Source organism: Salmo salar, chromosome 18 (assembly GCF_965601325.2).
Source record: "Salmo salar chromosome 18, fSalSal1, whole genome shotgun sequence".
In the NCBI taxonomy this organism is placed as follows: Eukaryota; Metazoa; Chordata; class Actinopteri; order Salmoniformes; family Salmonidae; genus Salmo; species Salmo salar.
The window spans coordinates 22,807,264-22,829,930 of NC_138308.1; the positions used below are offsets into that span (position 1 = coordinate 22,807,264).

At 41.1% G+C, this 22,667-nt stretch overlaps 1 protein-coding gene across 2 annotated transcripts; it reads right to left on the minus strand.

The window, feature by feature from the left end:
* Positions 1–1,274: 1,274 nt before the first annotated feature.
* Positions 1,275–20,640, minus strand: LOC106577095 (transmembrane protease serine 9). 2 transcript variants are annotated; one of them, XM_082964794.1, is made up of 11 exons: positions 20,343–20,640; positions 12,258–12,278; positions 7,389–7,551; positions 6,926–7,194; positions 6,643–6,788; positions 6,117–6,155; positions 5,807–6,026; positions 5,134–5,305; positions 3,175–3,440; positions 2,765–2,874; positions 1,275–2,329 (listed from the first exon to the last, which is right to left on the minus strand). In XM_082964794.1, exons 1-11 carry the CDS (start codon positions 20,395–20,397, stop codon positions 2,033–2,035), a joined length of 1,758 nt encoding a protein of 585 aa, XP_082820920.1. In that variant the 5' UTR covers positions 20,398–20,640; the 3' UTR covers positions 1,275–2,032. The 2 variants fall into 2 exon arrangements, with proteins under 2 accessions (XP_082820920.1, XP_014010294.1); XM_014154819.3 differs by having other exon boundaries at positions 5,807–6,155; positions 20,343–20,639.
* Positions 20,641–22,667: the final 2,027 nt, after the last annotated feature.

Genomic DNA, 22,667 nt, shown 5'->3' on the forward strand with positions numbered 1-22,667 from the left:
TCCCGAAATGAAACACACTGAACATAATTGTCCCTTAAGTGTCCACGGACCATTCCCACATTCTCAAAAGTAGAGATATTGTTTAATTCTCCCATTTTGGGGATTAGGAGTTTGGCCAAGTCTAGTGCTTTGTTCTCTCTCTCCCTCAATACTGCATGTCCAATGGGGGAGAGGGTCCCTTACAGATATTTACGACCTGTCGTTAAATCATAAAACTGTAGAGAGAGAGAGAGAGGGGCTATGATCCTCCCCCCAGGGCACGTCATGTCAAGCATCGTACCCAAGAACACTCAAGGCTGCAATTGCTGCCAAAGGTGCTTCAACAAAGTACAGAGTAAAGGGTCTGAATACTTATGTAAATGTCATATAAATACATTTGCTAAAATGTCTAAAAACCTGTTTTTGCTTTGTCGTTATGGGGTATTGTGTGTAGATTGATGAGGGAAAAAAAACTATTTAATCAATTGTAGAATAAGGCTGTAACATAACAAAATGTGGAAAAAGTGAAGGGGTCTGAATACTTTCCGAATGCGCTGTATGTACCTGGTGGCCCTGCAGAAACATCAACACACCCCTGGCCAAGATGTCACAAGTTCAAATTCCTTTACAAATTCCATTAATTCCTTTGTCCCTGTGCCCTGCTTTTTTTATGTTGGTGTTGTCAGATAATCTGACTTTGCCCGCCCCCAATGTCATGCCCAGAGACCTGGTAGCGTAGCAGGGAATTCAGGTTGCTGGCAACCAAGAGGTTGCAGTAAAAATACAGTAAATATCATAATTTAGAAGATTTCACTGTAATCAGATTACAGCAGCATACCTTAGTCATTTTATAGCAATACCATCCTACTCCACCCTAGATTCTGTATTTTTTCTGCAACACCAGTAGCCAGTAATGTACTAGGAACCTTTAGCAAAGTGCTGAAATGTATCGGCCCAATAAATCGGTGGCCGATCTCTGTCATACTCACAAAGCACGAAAATTCAGGTCGCTGGCAACCAGGAGGTTGTAAATTCAAATCCCAGGTGAAGTTGAATCCCAAGTGTCATTTTACAGCAATAGCATCTTAATCCAGATTTAAAAATAGTAAATTATTGTATATTTTCTGTATATTTACTGAAACCAGTAGCCAATCATTTACATAAACATTACAATTAGTGTTTAACAGTGAAGTAACTCATTAGAATTTATTTTTAAATCAGGAATCTTGCAGCTTTTATATAATAAAAAAAAATCTTATAATCTTTTTGGTAGTTGTATGGCAGAGACATTGTGCTACAAAGTAATTGTTTGTTTTATTGTTCTTTACAATTAATAGACACAGAAACTAGATAACTTCATAAAGCTTGCCAGCTGGAAGATTGGATTCATTCTTTTTTTGGAGGGAATAGTAACCATGATCATTGGTTTCCAAGTAGCACAAGGATAAGAGATACATTTACAATGAAGCTTAAAATAGCTTAGAGTAAATGTCATGAGTTAGTTTAGTTTATTGAAACATACCAAACATGAATATACATGTAGATATTTCAATAAAATAAACAAACTGCCAAAAAAGCAAAACACTTCCATATTTATGCATAATTTTTTTTTTACAGTATACAATTATTATACTTAACAGACAACATTACTTAAAAAACAGAATATATGCCAACCTATTTTGTTTGTGTACATTACAGCCGTAAAACTGATATATTTAACATGTCATCATTCACTGGAACTTTACATTGAAGTATACAGTACTTTATAAAGAGGTTATAGGTAGTTTATAAATCAGTACGAATTAAACAGTTATTTTCTTGAAAAACATTATTTTACATAAAAGATTCCACCATTTAGTTATAACAATGTTTTACATAAAGTGTTATCTTTTTTGGTTTCATTGTATGATTATTCCTGACATTCACGCATTTGTCGAATTGCTACAGTTTCTTTCTTTGGTACCACAAATGTAATCCTCAAATTTCATTACCCTGGTTCTGGTGCATAAAGTGATATATTTTATAGACACTGCCAAAAAGAGAGATTGAGGAACTACCAGCCTGACAGCAAGACCATGGTGAGAATGGGGAGAAAAAAAGAAAATAAGAGTGAAAGAGAGAGGGACCTGGGGGCTGCATTTCCTGCGTTGTTAGGGACAGTGGTTCTTTCCGGGGTGGGGAAGTCACTGATCATCTTATTAAAAAAGGACGCGAATCTGGAGGTTTTGGAAAAAACATGCATCTCGGTCGCTTGCAAATTGGTATCATTTTCATCCTTATTCATTGTTATCACTCCAGCCTGGAACCATGCCAGCCCAGACTTACACATCAGGGGACCACCTACATCTCCCTGTAGAGAAAACAAAGCAGAAATAAATAGAATTGGATATTAATGAGAATCACTTAAACAGAGAGAATACGTCTGACCTTCACCAAACAGCAATGCCTAGCACTCTCCGCCATACATACAATTTTGAAGAAACAAAAATTAAAATGTATGGGTAACACTTAAAGCATCCAAGTGTAATTCTTTATGACTTGTTATAAGCATGTATGAGCCTTTATAATGCCTTATAACATGGACTATACAGTATGCAATGGCTCTCTATGCATTCAATTCACAACTCTCAAACTGACTGTTATTTTGACCCGATCATTAAGAGACGTTTATAAGACATTATAAAGAGATTGTACATGACAAGTCTTACAATGCATTATAACTGTATTATAATGCATTATACCTGGATGCTTTAAGTAATGTAGCCCTTGCTGTAGCCCTTGTTACCTGTTCTAGGTTCATCGCTGCAGTGCAGATGTTCTCAGTGGAGGAGATGTTGCCACAGCTCATCACATTAGCCTGCTGCTCTCGTAGACCCGTCCCAGTGGTGCCATTCACTAGGATAGTGATTCATTTAGTTGGGTTAAAAACACCAGCTAATACGCATGGTCAACTGGTATCTATAATTTAACAAAAATGACATGCATAGAAATATTCCACCACATGCCTGTGGTAGAATAAACTAACAAGGAATGTACTAATAATAATGAAATGTCCTAATAATACAGTGAACAAAACTTAACTGATTTCATCATCTCATTTTCCCTAAAGAAATTATGAATGATTGAATCATATGCATCCATTACTTGAACACTGAATGGCCTTCCAGCATCTTGCCAACAAACACAGTTTCTTACCCCTGCCTTTGTCCTGGTTTCCCCAGCCTGTCACCCAACACTGAGTCCCAGGTGGGAAACTTCCATCGTTGCTCAGGTCTACACATATAGGCTGAAGGCAGCTGCTGAAGTTTACGAAGTTCTCCAGCTGCAGCAGCGCAATGTTGGTCCCAGTTAGGTTGGTCAGGGTGATGTTCACAATGCCCAATGAAGCCTCAAAGACATCAGATCCTTTCTGCTGTTGCTCTCCCAGAAACACAGTCCACTCGTCGGGATTTAGATGTGAACTACAGGAACAGAAAAGCAGATATGGTCTTTGAAAAGCATTTAAAAATAGATTTTACTGGCCAATCTTTCTACTCAATGTTGATTACAATGCATGTACACATTTACTGCAATATGACTGGATTATGACTAATTATGTTTGTTTAAAATGCATTATAAACTCAGCAAAAAAAGAAACGTCCTCTCACTGTCAGCTGCGTTTATTTTCAGCAAACTTAACATGTGTAAATATTTGTATGAACATAACAAGATTCAACAACTGAGACATAAACTGAACAAGTTCCACAGACATGTGACTAACAGAAATTGAATAATATGTCCCTGAACAGAGGAGGTCAAAATCAAAAGTAACAGTCAGTATCTGGTGTGGCCACCAGCTGAATTAAGTACTGCAGTGCATCTCTTCCTCATGGACTGCACCAGATTTGCCAGTTCTTGCTGTGAGATGTTACCCCACTCTTCCACCAAGGCACCTGCAAGTTCCCAAACATTTCTGGGGGAAATGGCCCTAGCCCTCACCCTCCGATCCAACAGGTCCCAGACGTGCTCAAATGGGATTGAGATCCGGGCTCTTCGCTGGCCATGGCAGAACACTGACATTCCTGTCTTGCAGGAAATCAAGCACAGAACGAGCAGTGGCATTGTCATGCTGGAGGGTCATGTCAGGATGAGCCTGAAGGAAGGGTACCACATGAGGGACGAGGATGTCATCCCTGTAAAGCACAGCGTTAAGAATGCCTGCAATGACAACAAGCTCAGTCTGATGATGCTGTGACACACCGCCCCAGACCATGACGGACCCTCCACCTCCAAATCGATCCCGCCTCGGTGTAACGCTCATTCCTTTGATGATAAACGCAAATCCGACCATCACCCCTGGTGAGACAAAACCGCGACTCGTCAGTGAAGAGCACTTTTTGCCAGTCCTGTCTGGTCCAGCGACGGTGGGTTTGTGCCCATAGGCGACGTGGTTGCCGGTGATGTCTGGTGAGGACCTGCCTTACAACAGGCCTACAAGCCCTCAGTTCTGCCTCTCTCAGCCTATTGCGGACAGTCTGAGCACTGATGGAGGGATTGTGCATTCCTGGTGTAACTCGGGCAGTTGTTGTTGCCATCCCGTACCTGTCCCGCAGGTGGGATGTTCGGATGTACCGATCCTGTGCAGGTGTTGATACACGTGGTCTGCAACTGTGAGGATGATCAGCTGTCCGTCCTGTCTCCCTGTAACGCTGTCTTAGGCATCTCACATTACGGACATTGCAATTTATTGCCCTGGCCACATCTGCAGTCCTCATGCCTCCTTGCAGCATGCCTAAGGCACGTTCACGCAGATGAGCAGGGACGCTGGGCATCTTTTTTTAGTGTTTTTCAGAGTCAGTAGAAAGGCCTCTTTAGTGTCCTAAGTTTTCATAACTGTGACCTTAATTGTCTACTGTCTGTAAGCTGTTAGTGTCTTCACGACCGTTCCACAGGTGCATGTTCATTAATTGTTTATGGTTCATTGAACAAGCATGGGAAACAGTGTTTAAACCCTTTCCAATGAAGATCTGTGAAGTTATTTGGATTTTTACAAATTATCTTTGAAAGACAGGGTCCTGAAAAAGGGACGTTTCTTTTTTTGCTGAGTTTAGTTATGGGTACATAGAAAGTGTTATCCAACTCTTCTCTGTAAAGCTCAGTGCAATATTAATTTACCCAGGGAAGCATTGGGCAGCACTAAGGACAAATTCCTCCGTAATAAGAGTGCCACTGCAAATATGAATCCCATTCCTGTGTAGACTGACCATCCAGGGCCAGGTTCCCTCCGCAACATAACAACTTTTGCCCCCTAGACAGGGACTCATAGGAGCACGGCCACATAATCGCCCTGAAAGGGAAAGAAGAAAACGGTAAGTAATGATACAAAGTAGTGTCGTATTCTTTCACAGCTCAGAAAATAAAAAATGCAAGTTAAGACACCACACTCTTAGACAAAAAGGTGCTATCTAGAATCTAAAAGGGTTTATTGGCTGTCCCCATAGGAGAACCCTTTGAAGAAGCCTTTTTGGTTCCATATAGAACTCTTTTGGTTCCAGATAGAACACTTTTGGGTTCCATGTAGAACCCTTTCCACAGAGCGTTCTACCTGGAACCCAAAAGCGTTCTTCTATGGGGACAGCCGAATAACCCTTTTGGGACCTTTATCTAAGAGTGTAGCCACAGAGGTAGGAAACTTATGTGCAGCAGTGGTGGCTGTACTTCCAGTTGGGATCATGGTTGGTGGCAAGCCAGGACAGGTATAACTACTGTCAGCATCTAACCCACAGGAGGTAAACTGGACAAAGCCTAGCTTGGCGGTGCTGAACCTAAAATGTAATGAAAAACTCACCTTCTCCAATTAAAATGACAGCGATATCTGGTGCTTTAGTTGTTGTTGTTTTTGGTTGTTGTTTAGTTGGTACATTTGTAGCAGGACCAGTAGATGGCAGGACAGTTGTAGCAGGAGGTGGTAGGCCAGGACATGTGTAACTGCTGTCAGTATCTACCCCACTGGAGGTAAACTGGACAAAGCCTGGCTTGTCAGTAGTGATCTTGGAGTTGATCCAGGGCTGGTAGCGAGACACTCTGGTGTACACCCCAGGGAGATTGGGCCGAGCGCAGCCAAAACCCCAACTAACAACCCCAGACTGGATCCAGACAGAGTTCTGTTTAGTCACCATTGGACCTCCAGAGTCACCCTGAAATGATGGAGCAAGGTAAGTCTTCCAATCCATAAAAAAACAAAGAATATGTCACGTCCTGACCATATTAAGATGTTATTTTCTATGGTAGAGTAGGTCAGGGCCTGACAGGGGGGGTTTTGTGTTTTTCTATGTTTTGTATTTCTATGTTTAGTTTCTAGTTTTCTATTTGTATGTGTTTTTTTGGGGGGATGATCTCCAATTAGAGGCAGCTGGTCCTCGTTGTCTTTTATTGGAGATCATACTTAAGTAGGGTTTTTTTCCACTTGTGTTTGTGGGTAGTTGTCTTCTGTTTAGTCTTCTGTACCTGACAGAACTGTGCGCTTTCATTTTCTGTTTGTTATTTTGTCTTTAGTGTTTTTGAGTTAAAATAAATGTCATCATGAGCACTCAACACGCTGCGCTTTGGTCCCCTCTCTACGACAGTGGTTACAGAATAGTTTAGGAACAGGGCAATAATGAAATGGGTTAGCATGGAGTCTACCTGACATGAGTCCTTGCCCCCTGTCAGTACACCAGCACAAAGCATGTTGTCTGTGACTGAGCCGACCCCATTGAGGCAGTTACACTGTCTATTACCCAGAACTGGAACCTCCACTTCCTGCAGAGCCTGAGGGGAGGGGAGGGATTCTGAGGGACAGGATGAGAGACAGACCCGTTATGAACACTCCATTTTCATTGGAAAAATAATGTTTTTGGTCTGCAATGTACTGCTATTTCTCACAACACAATATGTCATTGACATCTCCATGGAAAGGTCTCCTCACTTCCTTCGTTGATGTTGCCCCAGCCAGTGACCCAGCTATCAGTGCCATCGTGGTAAAAACTGTCACTTGCTGCCAGACAGATGGGTCTGATATAGTTTGTGAAGTTGACTGGTGAGGTGAGTCTGAGCAGAGCAATGTCGTTGTCACTGGTGTCATTGTCGTAAACTGGATGTAAGACGATCTGAGCAACAGTTCTGGACACTTCGTTGGGGTTACTGCCCTCCTGGTTCTGTCGACCTAAGATGATGTTCCAATCATTTGGGCTTGAGCTTTGTTGGAACAGGAAGATTATATATTTTTTGCATCATATGAGAATTTGACAAAATATAATAATCCCATTAAACTAAAGTTGATTTTGCAGAAACGTATTTCAAGTAAGTGTTGCACTCAGCTGCATAACAGAGAGTTTGACATATTCCTTGAGCTACAACCTCTACGTCCCCTGTATCTCACGCTAACTCACCCGGTAAAGCAGTGGGCTGCAGACATCACCCACTCCTTGTTGATGAGGGACCCGCCACAAAAATGGCCACCAAATTGTTGTACGCTAGCCTGCCAGGGCCAGCTTCCTGCAGGGGCATCCTCACCCCCCACTATTTTGTTGTTGAATGAAGTGGTCCCACACACTTAAACAGAGATAAACAATGATGAGTGCAGTGGTGCCACATATTGGAACATAAGAGATAATCAGAGTCTGAATTGCGTCACTAAGCCATAGAATACAATATGAAACCACGGGTAACACTTTACTTGACACCCAGCATCCTAACCATGTCATAATATGTTATAACAGCTGACATACCTTGTCCTAACCTGTTATAGTATGGTCATAACACTGTCATGAAACACATATTTAGACCTGTTGTGACATATATTGCGTTATTTTATGGCTGATTATGACACCTACATAAGAGTGTAAAAAAAAAAAAAACTACCACACAAGGCAAAACAATCCATTACACCATAGCCTATGTGTCAACAGTATGGTTATGTTATATATATATATATTTTTTCAATTGACCATATTAAATTGTCATTGTAATTGCACACACATTGATGTCAGATATGCAGCTACCCCAACGCGCAGACTCCCCAAAAATATGGAAGAAGGTACTCTGGTCAGATGAGACAAAAATTGAGCTTTTTGGCCATCAAGGAAAATGTCTGGTGCAAACCCAACACCTCTCATCACCCCGAGAACACTATCCCCACAGTGAAGCACGGTGGTGGCAGCATTATGCTGTGGGGATGGTTTTCATTGGCAGGGACTGGGAAACTGGTCAGAATTGAAGGAATGATGTATGGCGCTAAATGCAGAGAAATTCTTGAGGGAAACCTGTTTCAGTCTTCCAGAGATTTGAGACTGGGACGGAGGTTCCTTCCAGCAGGACAATGACCCTAAGCATACTGCTAAAGCAACACTCAAGGGGTTTAAGGGGAAACATTTAAATGTCTTGGAATGGCCTAGTCAAAGCCCAGACCCCAATCCAATTGAGAATCTGTGGTATGACTTAAAGATTGCTGTACACCAGCGGAACGCATCGAACTTGAAGAAGCTAGAGCAGTTTTGCATTGAAGAATGGGCAAAAATCCCAGTGGGTAGCTTAGAAACCTGCAGCTGTAATTGCTGCAAAAGGTGGCTCTACAAAGTATTGACTTAGGGGGGTGAATAGTTATGCACGCTTAAGTTCTCTTTTTTTCTTCTTATTTCTTGTTTGTTTCACAACAAAAAATATTTTTGCATTTTCAAAGTGGTAGGCATGTTGTGTAAATCAAATGATACAACCCCCCCAAAAATCAATTTTAATTCCATGTTGTAAGGCAACAAAATAGGAAAAATGCCAAGGGGGTGAATACTTTTGTAAGCCACTGTACGTGATAGGGCTATCTGGCTTATATGATTATGATGGTCATAGCGCTTCTTGACAGTGTCATAAAGTGTATTTTCTTTGTCCAAGTAAAGTGACACAGGAGGATCATAATGCTTCTTGACAGTGTCATTGTCACGCCCTGGCCATAGAGAGGTTTTTGTTCTCTATTTTGGTTAGGCCAGGGTGTGACAAGGGTGGCCATTCTATGTCCTTTTTTCTATGTTTTTGTATTTCTTTGTTTTGGCCTGGTATGGCTCTCAATCAGGGACAGCTGTACATCATTGTCGCTGATTGGGAGCCATACTTAGGCAGCCTGTTTTCCTTTGGGGTTTTGTGGATAGTTGTTTTCTGTCTTGTGTGTTCACCTGGCAGAACTGTTGGCTTTCGTTTTCTTGTTTTATTTAAAGTGTCATTAAAGTTAATATGAGCACTTACCACGCTGCATCTTGGTCCCCTCTGTCAGACGATCGTTACAGAACTACCCACCACAACTGGATCAAGCAGCGTGCTCGGGAGGAGATGGACACCTGTTCTCATCAGGAGTGGATTGGGAGGAGAGACTGGACTTGGGGCCAGGTGATCGAAAGATATCGGAGCCTACCCAGGAAGAACGAGAGGCAGCCCCCCCCCCCAATTTTTTTTTTGGGGGGGGCACACGGGTAGTTTGGCTGGACCAGGGGTGAGGCCTGAGTCAACTACCCGTGCTTTTTGCGGTAAGCAGGTGCCTGCCTCTCGCACTCTCCAGTGCGCCAGCCCAGCCTAGTACGTCCTGTGCCTGCTCCCAGGGCCAGGCCTCCTGCATGTCTCCCCATCCTGGTGAGTCCTGTGCCTGCTCCCAGAGCCAGGCCTCCTGCATGTCTCCCCAGCCTGGTGAATCCTGTGCCTGCGCCCAGAGCCAGGCCTACTGCAAGTCCCGCCAGTCCGGAGCCGCCAGAGCCACCCGCCAGTCCGGAGCCGCCAGAGCCGCCCGACTAACCGGCGCCGCCAGAGCCACCCGCCTGTCCGGCGCAGCCAGAGTCGCCCGCCTGTCCGGCGCAGCCAGAGTCGCCCGCCTGTCCGGCGCAGCCAGAGTCGCCTGCCTGTCCGGCGCCCGTGGCAAGGGTCCCCAGTCCGGGGTCGGCGGCGAGGGACCCCGCTCTAGAGGCGCCACCTAAGTGGGGTGAGCCAGTGGTGGAGCGGGGTCTGCGTCCCGCTCCTGAGCCGCCACCGCGGATAGATGCCCATCCGAACCCTTCCCTAGAGGTTTAGGTTTTGCGGCCGGAGTCCACACCTTTGGGGGGGGGGGTACTGTCACGCCCTGGCCATAGAGAGGTTTTTGTTCTCTATTTTGGTTAGGCCAGGGTGTGACTTGGGTGGGCATTCTATGTCCTTTTTTCTATGTTTTTGTATTTCTTTGTTTTAGCCTGGTATGGCTCTCAATCAGGGACAGCTGTACAGCTGTTCCTTTGGGGTTTTGTGTATAGTTTTTTTCTGTTTTGTGTGTTTACCTGGCAGAACTGTTGGCTTTCGTTTTCTTGTTTTATTTAAAGTGTCATTAAAGTTAATACGAGCACTTACCACGCTGCATCTTGGTCCCCTCTGTCAGACAATCGTTACAGTCATAAAGTGTATTTTCTACAAGTTATAAAAATATGAGGGAAACAGATGACTGTAAACAATTCATTACAAAAACAACAAAGGATTTAAGAAAACAAACTTTCAAACGAAAGAAAACTTTTTGGCAGGGAAAAAACACATTTGAATACATATAGGTGTCATATCCAGCCATAAAATAACAAAATATACACTATATATACAAAAGTATGTGGACGTCCCCTTCAAATTAGTGGATTCGGCTATTTCAGCCACTCCCATTGCTGACAGGTGTATAAAATTGAGCACACAGCAACGCAATCTCCATAGACAAACATTGGCAGTAGAATAGCCCGTACTGAAGAGCTCAGTGACTTCCAACGTGGCACCATCATAGGATGCCACCTTTCCACCAAGTCAGTTCGTCAAATTTCTTCCCTGCTAGAACTGCCCCGGTCAAGTGTAAGTGCTGTTATTGTGAAGTGGAAACGTCTACTAGCAACAACGGCTCAGCCGCAAAGTGGTAGGCCACACAAGCTCATAGAACGGGACCACCAAGTGCTGAAGCACGTAGAGCATAAAAATCGTCTGTCCTCGGTTGCAACACTCACTACCGTGTTCCAAACTGTCTCTGGAAGCAACTTCAGCACAAGAACTGTTCGTCTGGAGCTTCATGAAATGGGTTTTCATGGCCGATCAGCCGCACACAAGCCTAAGATCACAATGTGCAATGCCAAGCGTCGGCTGGAGTAGTGTAAGGCTTGCAGCCATTGGAGTCTGGAGCAGTGGAAATGCGTTCTCTGGAGTGATGAACCAAGCTTCATCATCTGGCAGTCCAAAGGACAAATCTGGGTTAGGTGGATGCCAGGAGAATGCTACCTGCCCCCATGCCTAGTGCCAACTGTAAAGTTTAGGGGAACAGGAATAATGGTCTGGGAATGTTTTTCATGGTTTGGGCTCGGCCCCTTAGTTCCAGTAAAGGGAAATCTAAATGCTACGGCATACAATGACATTCTAGACAATTCCGTGCTTCCAACTTTATGGCAAGAGTTTGGGGAAGGCCCTTTCCTGTTTCAGCATGAGAATGCACCCATGCACTAAGCAAGGTACATACAGAAATGGATTGTCGAGATCGGTGTGGAAGAACTTGACTGCACAGATCACTGACATCAACCCCATCGAACACCTTTGAGATTAATTGGAATGCCGACTGCGAGCCAGGCCTAATCGCCCAACATCAGTGCCTGACCTTACTAATGCTCTTGTGGCTGAAAAGCAGCAAGTCCCAGTAGCAATGTTCCAACATCTAGTGGAAAGCCGTCCCAGAAGAGTGGAGGCTGTTATAGCAGCAAAGGGGGTCCAACTCCATATTAATGCCCATGATTTTGGAATGAGATGTTCGACGAGCAGGTGTCCATATACTTTTAGGAATGTTATGACAATATTATGACAGGTTATGACAAGTTATGTCAGCTGTTATGACATATTATGGCATGGTTATGATCGTGTCATAACGTCTTATGACACTGGGTGTCAAGTAAAGTGTTACCAAAACATGATTGTTCACACAGTGTGGAAATAGACCTTTGGCTTCACAGTAACATGATACACTGTATACATGATAAATAAAATAATCAGACATTAAAACATTAGCAGCACGTCATTAAGATCATTACAGCTGTCAAAATGTGCATGCAGGTATGTGGACTGATTACATTTTTCGTCAATAATGAAAACGAAGAATATCTCAAAGGTTGACATTTATTGTATGTTCTAATCGATCATGCTCTTTAAATTAAACAAATAGCAAAAAGAAATGGCAGCAATGGGAGTGATGACCATGAATTTCTGTACACGTCTGGAGAATAAAATGTAGATCATGTTCTTACCATCAAGTTGACAATATGATTCTGAGAAAGAGGAAGTAATTGAGTTAATTAATTGTCTGATTGTCTCTATTAAACATGTTTGCTTTTGTGTAAATGCAGCTTGTGTATAACCACAATTGTTGAACATGTTACACCTCATTGCATGCTTGCTTGCATCAGTTGCACCTTTTCTTCAGTAGTGGATCAAACAAATAAAGTTAAAACATGAAATTCATGTTTTCATGTAACTGAAAAGTCCCTGAAATTGAATACTGTTGTAATATGAGTTGGATTAGAGTGTTTTATTTAGTATTTTATTTAGGGGGTAGTTTAGTTTTAATATTGCAGATAGACTGTGGCTTCCATCAATGTAATTGTCTGCATAATTTTCAATCCCCCATACATATTAAAAAAATATATATTCCTTTGTTATTTTCCACTAACCCTACCATCCTTTCCCTAATTGGATTAAACTAATGCACAACAAAACTTAGGCTTCTACTTTCAGTTTATACATACTATATACATTTTATGGACACAGTATATTTTATAATCGTTTTTAGACCCAACCTTCAGCTACCCTCAACCCCTCCCATCTATCGCTGAAGACCATCCAGTTTTGATTTCTATTTGCCATATATTTTTTTGTTTTTCAACTCATAAAACTGAAAAGACTCTGAAATGGAATGCTGTTGTAATATTAGTTGGATTGTAGTGTTTGTAAGGTGTTTTATACATATTTATTTTACAAGTATCTAAGTATATTTTTTAAGTATGTGAGTAGTTAAATGATGCAATATGTAACTTTTTGTGTGACCCGACCAGTGGCAATTTTAGCATGTCAATCTTGGTGGGGCAAACCATTTTTTTTTATAGATGCATGCCGGCGAAGCCACTACACACCTCTAAATAGTACATTAAATGCACTTTAATGGTGACAAACGGTGCCCACAACCTTTTAGGGTCTACTTAAAGCTGTCCCGAGAGTGGAGCTTATGGCTGACTTGCTTAAAAAAATATTGTTTCTACTGACTCCTTGTGGATTTGTGTACTGTAACTGGATAAGAACCGCATTCTCCTTCAATAATAATGAATGTCGACATTTTGACTTTTGAACCATACACAAACATTATAACATTTATGTTCAGTAAATTCACAATCACACTCTTTTTATTTTATGGTGCATATAGTCATCAATTTAACAATGTTTAGTAACTGGTTTTGTCCGAATACCCATACGTGCGTCCTAAATAACAGGTGTTTGAGTATGTGAGAATTTTTTTTGGAGTTTAATAGTATGCAAAAGTTAGAAAATAGAGGATACTTTAAATGCCCGGTTGTCATACTCATTTCTGCTTTGACAACAGCTGATCAATTAGATATGGGGATGAGTTACTGAAATCAACGAACAGAGGGAAACAGCGCAATCACACACGGCACATTCTCAGTAGGCCTATGCAAAAATTGAATGTTTAATACTGTCAGAGAGGAAGAGAAAGAGAGAGGCCCAACTCGGCGGAAAATCTGTCTCCCTCCAAGCAAGGAATTTTTGTATGGTTGTCAATGAGAGAGGGTCGAATTTGGTCATCAAAAATATAGCTTTTTTGCTACGTGAGGTTTATTTGATTGAATAGAAGTTTTGTAATGCTTAATTTGTTACAAGTGTACTGATATAAGCACGAGATGTCCCGGCAATTTATAGAAAAACACTTAATATCAGAGTTGTCTCGACATGGCTATGCATATTCATGTATTGAGGCTAGTTGGTTTTAACCAATCAGCTTTCAGGATTAGACACATCCATTATATAAGGGTGTGTTTGTAAATTCAATCTGGAGTGCCAGAGTGCACTCAGAGTGTGTTCTGGACGTTCTTAAATTCAGAGCGTTGTCATATTGTCCGTTTGTAAATTCAGAGCGTTGTCATATTGTCCGTTTGTAAATTCAGAGAATAGGCGTTGAAGGGCATTCTAGAGCAGGGGTCGGGAATCGAAGGCAGCCTTGGCACACAAGGGAATTTGCCTTGGCGTTTAAATATATTTGCGTGTCATGCTAAACCTTGGCTTGACATGAAAATAATAGAAAATAATGAAAATTATTGAAATTGCATCTATTGGTTTCTTAATTTTATTGGTATTCACTGCAATGTTGTATGTCAATCCTTATTAGCCAATGGGCTTTCATGATTTTCAGTAATTTCATATTATTAGTTCAACGCAAGATGACCTGCCTCTCGCCTCTCCCGCCAAATTCAAAACCAAAGCAGCGCTGAAGATGAGAGATTTGTTTTCACATGGATAGCAACCCTTCTTTAGTTATTTCAAAATGTGCAGGGTGCAAAATGTCATCAGCAAAGAAAAATAAGGCAGATGTCAGCTCATTTATTGCCTCTTGGACAAAGGAATAAGGGTTTGTTTTACTGAAGGACGGGTCTGTTTGCGCTCTCGGTTGCAAAACTGTTGTTTGTCGGACATTAAGTGTACGGCGTCATTTTGAAACGAGACATGAGAAAAACTTCAAGGATGAAGCGGACAAGGCTAAAGGAATCAAGAGGGCCATGTCCAGGTATGAAAAGTAAAGCATTGTGTTTACAAATCTAGATGCAGTCAAAAATCAAGCTTCAGATGGGAGCTAGTGACCCAGAGCAGGTATGTGAGGAGCTTCTTTGTCTAAAACCCATGCATGGTACTATAAAGGGGAAGATGTAGCAAAAGGATTCGGAAAGCTGATTGAAGATAAGATTGGCCACCCCCCTGTATCATTCACCAAGAGAATCTGTATTCCAAGATCAAGCCGGTGGTGCTAATGGACAGCGCCTCTGTTTAGCTAGCTATGGAATTCTTCCGTTTGTGGGCAATTAGATATTCAATAGACACAATTAGTTGTAATGTACATATGAAAATCATAACTGGCACGCAGATCATTAGAAATGGTAGGATAAATTGTGAATTGGCACTCCACACAAGGTTGCCAACCCCTGTTCTAGAGCATGCATTATTTTAGTGATAATGCCTGAGAAGCTGGTGTTTGGAGGATATATTGGCACGGGTGTTGTTAGGTGGGGCCGAGACGAATTTGAGGGCCGGCAAACCGTGCCAATATATCCTCCAAACAACGGTTTCGAGGGCATTATCACTTTTACTTACTTACTTACTGACTTTATTGTCCCCGTGGGGAAATTTTGTTGTAGTGTTATGTACACATTTAAAGTGGCGTTTAAATACAAAACAAAATTGACAATACAACTTTGATAACAGTTACATACCAATAATATTTTTTTTTTTAAAGACTAGCCTGCTGGCCTTACTGAGTCGATAGGAACATTAGCCCGAGCTATTTAGGAGGGATATCACACCTGGCACAAATGATTGTCTAGTTCTGTTTTTCCTGCTGAGGGGTACCCTATACCTGCGCCCAGAGGGGAGTAGTTCAAAGTCCGGGTACAGGGGGTGGCTTGGGTCTAAAATGATTTTGTGAGCCTTGCGGAGGGCCCTGACCTTAATTAAAGATCTCATCTGTTTGACTCCAAGTACCTTGCTTGCTGTGGTGATAATCCTTCTCAGCATATTTCTCTGGCTGACATTGCCAAACCAACAAACAATACAAAAAGTTAAAATACTCTCAATGAAAGATTTGTAAAACAGAGTCAGTATAGTACAGTCTACATTAAAAGATCCCAGGTTTTTGAGAAAGTACAGTCTCTGTTGGCTCTTTTTGTAGATCAGGTCTGTACATTTACTCCACTGAAGCTTATTGTCCAAGAAGACACCTGGGTTTTTGTATTCCTCTACAATCTCTATATTCTGACCTCTGATAGATGTTGCAGAGGTAGGTGTTGTACACTTCCTGAAGTCTATGCACATCTCTTTGGTCTTGTTGGTATTGAGGACCAAGTGTGATTCCTCACACCACTATACAAAGTCATCTAGGACCGGGCCATGATGTTCCTCGTCATCATGCAACAGGCTGATCAAGGCAGTGTCATCAGCGAACTTAACGAGGTCTGTCAGGATGGGAACTAGTACAGCTATTAGTGTACAAGATGTACAGGAGTGGGGACAAAACACATCCCTGAGGAGAGCCTGTGTTGGTATTGCGTATGTCCGACACGTGGGGACCTATTTTTACTCGCTGTGAGCGTTGGCTCAGGAAGTCCAACAGCCACAAAACCAGCCCCCCATCTAAGGAGAAGTCCCGAATGAGTCTCTGTGCCAGAATGTAGGGCTGGATTGTGTTGAAGGCAGAAGAAAAGTCAACGAACAGAACCCTAACATGGGATTTGGCACCCTCTAGATGTCTATAGACCATGTTAAGGAGGGTAAGAATGGCATCATCAACTCCTCTGCTAGGCTGATAGGCAAACTGAAATGGGTTGAGAAGCCTCTGGGTGACACTGAGAATACGACTTTTCATAAGTTTCTCAAGGCATTTCATTACTAAGGATGTCAAGGCAACAGGGTGGTAGTCATTCAGCACAGAGGGTTTAGGTGCTTTAGGAATGGGTATAATTATTGAGTTTTTTCGACAACACTGGCACGTGTTGCTGGTCGAGTGAGGATTGGAAAATGTCTGTAAAAACACCAGCCAATTGTTCAGCACAGTGCTTTAACACATGTCCACTTATTTTGTCTGTGGCTTTTGTGTATGTTACATCCCCTGAACAACTTTAAAAACATCAGACTGTTTAACAACAACTCTCTCAAACATTTGTAATGATGCTTCCATTTGTTTTACCTCCGACACAAGGTTGTCTGATTCAAATCTTGAGAAGAAAACATTCAGTTCATTAGCCGTGTTCTGGCCCTCATATCTCCCAAGGTCAGCACTGGTTTTTCCTTTGCCTATGTGGGGGGCACTAGCCATGGATTTAATCCCTTGCCAGGCCAACCTTGCGTTTATCAACGGGTTACCAACATATTCAAATAAGGAGTGATATATTTTAATTAACGTTATGTTGAATAATTTATTCATACTATTTCATCTTTCCACAATATACAGTCCCGAAACAAATCTAGGGTTGCTATCCAAGCCGGCTGGTCGTTTGTTCTATTAGTTCGGTTGCTAGAGACGCGACCCAGTCATTGTCTTTTTGTTCTGTATCTATGGACGCGACCCAGTCTTTTGTTGTAAATGTTCCATTGGCATACTGGCTGGCAACATTCTTATCCCTTGCTAGCTAGCTAGCCAACTACGGCTAACTTACAGTCACGTCAAACAGTGCAGACAGAATAACAACAGTAGCTGCATTTGTTTAAGCTGTTTTCTAGCGACATTTATTTGGATACATCCATAACAATGAGCTAATGAGGCACAATTTTGCCTGGCGTAGAAAATGTGCTCTCTAGTCAGGAAACTTGTTCAGAGGAGCTAGCCAACAACACAGCTAACACAATCACTTCAAACTGAAGCTGGAAAGACTGCAAACTAGCTGCACTTTGTTTCATTTGACCTTTTTTCTCAATTGACATTTATTTTGTATATATCCATAAACATTATGCCAGCTCATTCATGATTTCGACTGGCTGTGAAATGCTGCCTGCCTCTCTCTTGTGCCCGACCCCTACATGTTCATTACTATTGGACAGTTGGAGATCGAATTTGAATATTGAAACAATGTTGCAAATGTCAGAGAGACAGACAGTAAGGTTTATACAAATCTCCACTGTTGAAAACTAAATGTTAGCCTAAAATGAATGTGAGAAAATGTCTAGATGCTTTTTATAGTGGAGATCAAGTGTATAACTTCCCTGCCTGGGCTGATGAGACAGTGGATTGCGCAGTCAGATGGAACAGAGTAAATAGGCATTTGAACTTCATAGATTTAGCTGGCGGGAATTTGTGGAGTAGACAACGGCTGGAATTTGCTTTTAACCAATCAGAATGGACTGTATATTTGCACTGTATTGTTCATTCTTCCATGTTCTATGTTTGAGCTGCTTTTGAAAACAAAAGTCGAATGGAAAACATTATTGTCATTGTTGATTTTGATTGTCATAATAGTAAGCTAGGACTGATGGTTTGGTTAAACCATCAGCTATTCGTGAAAGATGGCGCCGTGCCTCTAGGTCTTAAAGAAACTTTGAAGTATTTAGTTTTTTTACGTGTTATAATAAATCAAAATACAAGCATTTCGATACACCCGCAATAACGTCTGCTAATCATGTGTATGTGACCAATAAAATGTGATTTGATTTGAAGTCTGTTTGATTACCAAGGCAACTACTACAGCAATCTAGTAAACTTGCTAGCTAATACAGTGGATGTTGAACACATTTGTAGCTAAATGATCACATTTCATGTGTGAAATTATAGCCATGGTATAAAAGGGATAATCAACTCGTAAATGAGAACACATTCTCATTTGCAACAACGACTTGGGGAATAGTTACAGGGGAGAGGAGATTAATGAGACAATTGTAAACTCGAGATGATTAGATGGCCATGATGGTATGAATGCCAGATTGGGAATTTAGCCATAGAATGAATTGCCTCTTGTTGATTATCCCTTTCTTAGGGTCCGTTCGTTTGTAAATTCACTCTGGATATCTACTCCGATTTCAGAGCACTCTCGTCTGAGTGTGCGAGAGTGCAGAATAACTGACGAATTTACAAACGTTCAACACCTGTCAAATAGGGCCGGTGTCAATAAATGTCGGCAAAAATGCTTGATTCAATTGTTGCCAGCTGCACAGTTAGTAAACAACGCTCTGGATAACATGTAAACAGCCTAGCCAGCTTAACCCTCTGGAGTGCCAGACTCCAGATTGAATTTACGAACACACCCCAAGTCAATCCGAAACAAGTATTCAACAATGGCATGGTATAAAGGCGGTTGACTCCAACAACCCAAATCAACTATTCAAAATATTTGTGGACAACAACTCCCATGTATCTTGTCACTATATCCATAATCTTTGATAGTATGCAACATTTCTAAAATCAAATATGGTTTAAATTCCAGGATGTTTCACTAATTTCGGCTCTTCATCTAGTAAAATTTAATTGGAAAAGGCGGGCTGTGAGTGATAGGCCCTAGTTCTCTTCAAGTAACCAACAACAAAACTAGGTTAGTTCATTGGGAAGATTCCCAAAGATTCTGTGGTGGTGCTCAAATGTAGGTAGGCTAAGTAGTTTCTGGTCTTTTTAAATGTATCATGAATATTGTATTTTAGGTTACATCTTTGAAAACAGAAGTATTTTTTATTTTATTTTTACCCAAAGTGGATTTCTGTTTTCTCACTGAAAAGTGTTTATTGTTCTCGTCAGAGCTTTTAAACTAAATACTAAACCATCTTTTGATTTATGAATGTGTCGTCACTCTGGGTGTGGTCTTGTTATTGATGTGATGTTATTCAGGCCTTTTGATTTTAACAGATTGTTTTAGTTTTGTAGACTAGGTTACCTACTTATGCATTTCATTTATGGATCAAGCCTTAGCGATCATTCTGATCTTGTTCCCAATGATCAGTGCTTTAGTTTGTAATGTTGCTGTCCAGTGGTTCTGAATTAGTGACTGAATTTGCACCCGACTGTCCATGTTTTTCTGTGCAATAACATTTTGATTTGAACAGTTGAAAAATGTTGGTGTGTGTCCTAGGCTTTTTATATTTTGCCTATATATGTTACAGCGCTTTGGTTTCATTAATAAATATGTTGAAATAGAACCAAATGATCTGTTTCAGGATAACTACTACGGATCATATGGTATAGGTCGAATGTGATATTTTGCCTATAACCAGCCTGAGTAGGCCTATAACTGCATTCGTATTATATTCAGATTTTAGAGAAATTAATAAAATTGTAAATTATCTATTATCAGTCTGGTTAATGCAATGAATGTCTGTTGAGTTTGGAAAAATCCACCCGCACTCGGCCTCGACCCACCTACTCAGCCAGTCAGGAGAGGCTGCTGCTTTGCGGCCGTGGCATACTGCATACTTTTCACTAAACAGTAGGCTACGTGCTTAATAGTATGCAACGATGAGTAAATAGTATGTAGTTTAAGTATGTGGTACACTAGTATGGGTATTTGGACAAGTCCGTATACAATCCCACTCCTGCCACAGAAAAGTATAGTGGTCAATCCAATACGCTCAAAAAGACTCACCTTGAATTAGGAGACTTGCCACCGTCAATAAACATACCCATTTCTTCACAGACATTTCTTAAGTGTTGTTATGAGCAAAGCCCATGTTTTTGCTCTTTAAATATCCCTCATGCTATCCTTCATTGCTTACACCCCTTCCTTATGACACCCCCACACAGTACTCCCTCTTCTTTTGTTCTTCTAATCACTCAACTTCATTTCCTTGTTGGTCTACATTGGTCTACATTGGCTATCCTGAGGACACTCATCAGACAGGTATGGCCAAACTGATTAACTGTGATATTTGTTTGTGCTTAGGTCATTCAGTAAGGCTAGAAAGGCTAACTATGGTGTACAGTGGTTTCCATTCATCTCCATAAATGAAACATTAACCCTACATTCTCAAACAAAGTGCTAGTTAGTACCAAAACAAGGTTATTCATTTTGAAGGGGAAACACTTTTTTTTGTGCTGTGGAGAACTTTTTTATATCAGTTCTTTGAATAGCCTTTTGTGTATGGTTCTTCATTACACTGTCAAACATTTCCCGGGTGGTTGCAGTGAAAAAACTGTAACTATACAAAAAGTTCATGTATTTTTAGAACTGGATAAGGTATTATTGCTGTAAGGGACAGTATGCTGCTGTATTCTGATTACTTGGGAGTCAACCTCACTTGGGATTGTAAAACCTGACTTTCCTACGCCACTGGGCCTGTGGTTATGATAGAGATTGTTAAAAGCATATTTGGGGGCATGGTCTAAAATATGTTGTATTTGTGCCAATGTGTTTTGGTATTTGTCTTTGTTGTTATTTTGATGAAGGTTGAGCACCTCATTTGTCTACTCCCAGTTCTACAGTCTTTGTAAAGGCTTGTGACAATCAACAGCTGCACTGTTGAGTGGTTACTGCATTTTCCAGGAACTTAATGGGAGTTGGTCACCAGGAAGTTCATGTTTATTTTTCAATAATACTGTCAGCTCGCTGCAAGTAGTTAACAGTGCAGGTCTTTGTCACATGCTCTTACAAAGATTGCAGAACTGACAGTGGTAAAATTTGTGCTCAAACTTTGACAACATAACCATTAACTACTTAAACTTGTACTTTCTTGTTATTGTTTTCTTTACTTTCACTACAACCAGTAGCCTTTCGTAGAGGTCGACCGATTGTGATTTTCAGCAATATTCCCAGTTACGCAGTTTTACGTTGTAGTTATTATAGGACTATTTCTCTCTATACCGTTTGTATTTCATATACCTTTGACTATTGGATGTTCTAATAGGCACTATAGTATTGCTAGCCTAATCTCGGGAGTTGATAGGCTTGAAGTCATAAACAATGCTGTGCTTCAAGCATTGCGAAGAGCTGCAGGCAAACGCAGGAAAGTGCTGTTTGAATGAATGCTTACGAGCCTGCTGCTGCCTACCACCGCTCAGTCTGCTCTATCAAATATCACATCATAGACTTAATTATAATATAATAAACACACAGAAATACGAGCCTTAGGTCATTAATATTGTAAAATCCGTAAACTATCATTTCGAAAACAAAACGTTTATTCTTTCTTTCAATGAAATACGGAACCGTTCCGTATTTTATAGAACGGGTGGCAACCCTAGGTCTAAATATTGATGTTACATTGCACAACCTAAGTATAAATATTGCTGTTACATTGCACACCCTTCAATGTTATGTCATAATTATGTAAAATTCTTGCAAATTAGTTTGCAACGAGCCAGGTGGCTGTTGCATATACCCTGACTGTGCGTGCAATGAACGCAGACAGCACTTACATGTATGGTTTGCAAACATCTCCCCATTTTCGTTCATCTGGCTGAGTTGATGTTTTTCCATGATTTCTTCAAAGCCAATGTTGTCTGCTTCAATCTTAGCATTGAAATCTACCAAAAATGTTTAGTCTGTGGTAGAAGTTGACTTTCAATTCTTCCTCAATGTTGTTGGTTTGGGTGTGTAGCGCTGTATGATGTTCAGCTGTTTTTTTTCTTGGTGTTGGTTCTGAACAGGAATCATTCATAGAGCATAATATTTGAAGGGGAGTTTATGTATAGAATTTAGTTGACAGCAAATCAAATGTTTAACTGTTCAAAAGTGCCTTTAGAAAGTATCAACACCCCTTGACTTTTTCCACCTGGGCCGCCATGGTTTGGCATGTATTACAAGAAGAGGGCACTAAACCTCTGAGCCATGGCAAACCTGAGGGTTGAAAACTATGGAAGAGCATGCATATACAGTACCAGTGAAAACTTTGGACACGCCTACTCATTCAAGGGTTTTCTTTATTTTTACTATTTTCTACAATGTAGAATAATAGTGAAGACATCAACACTT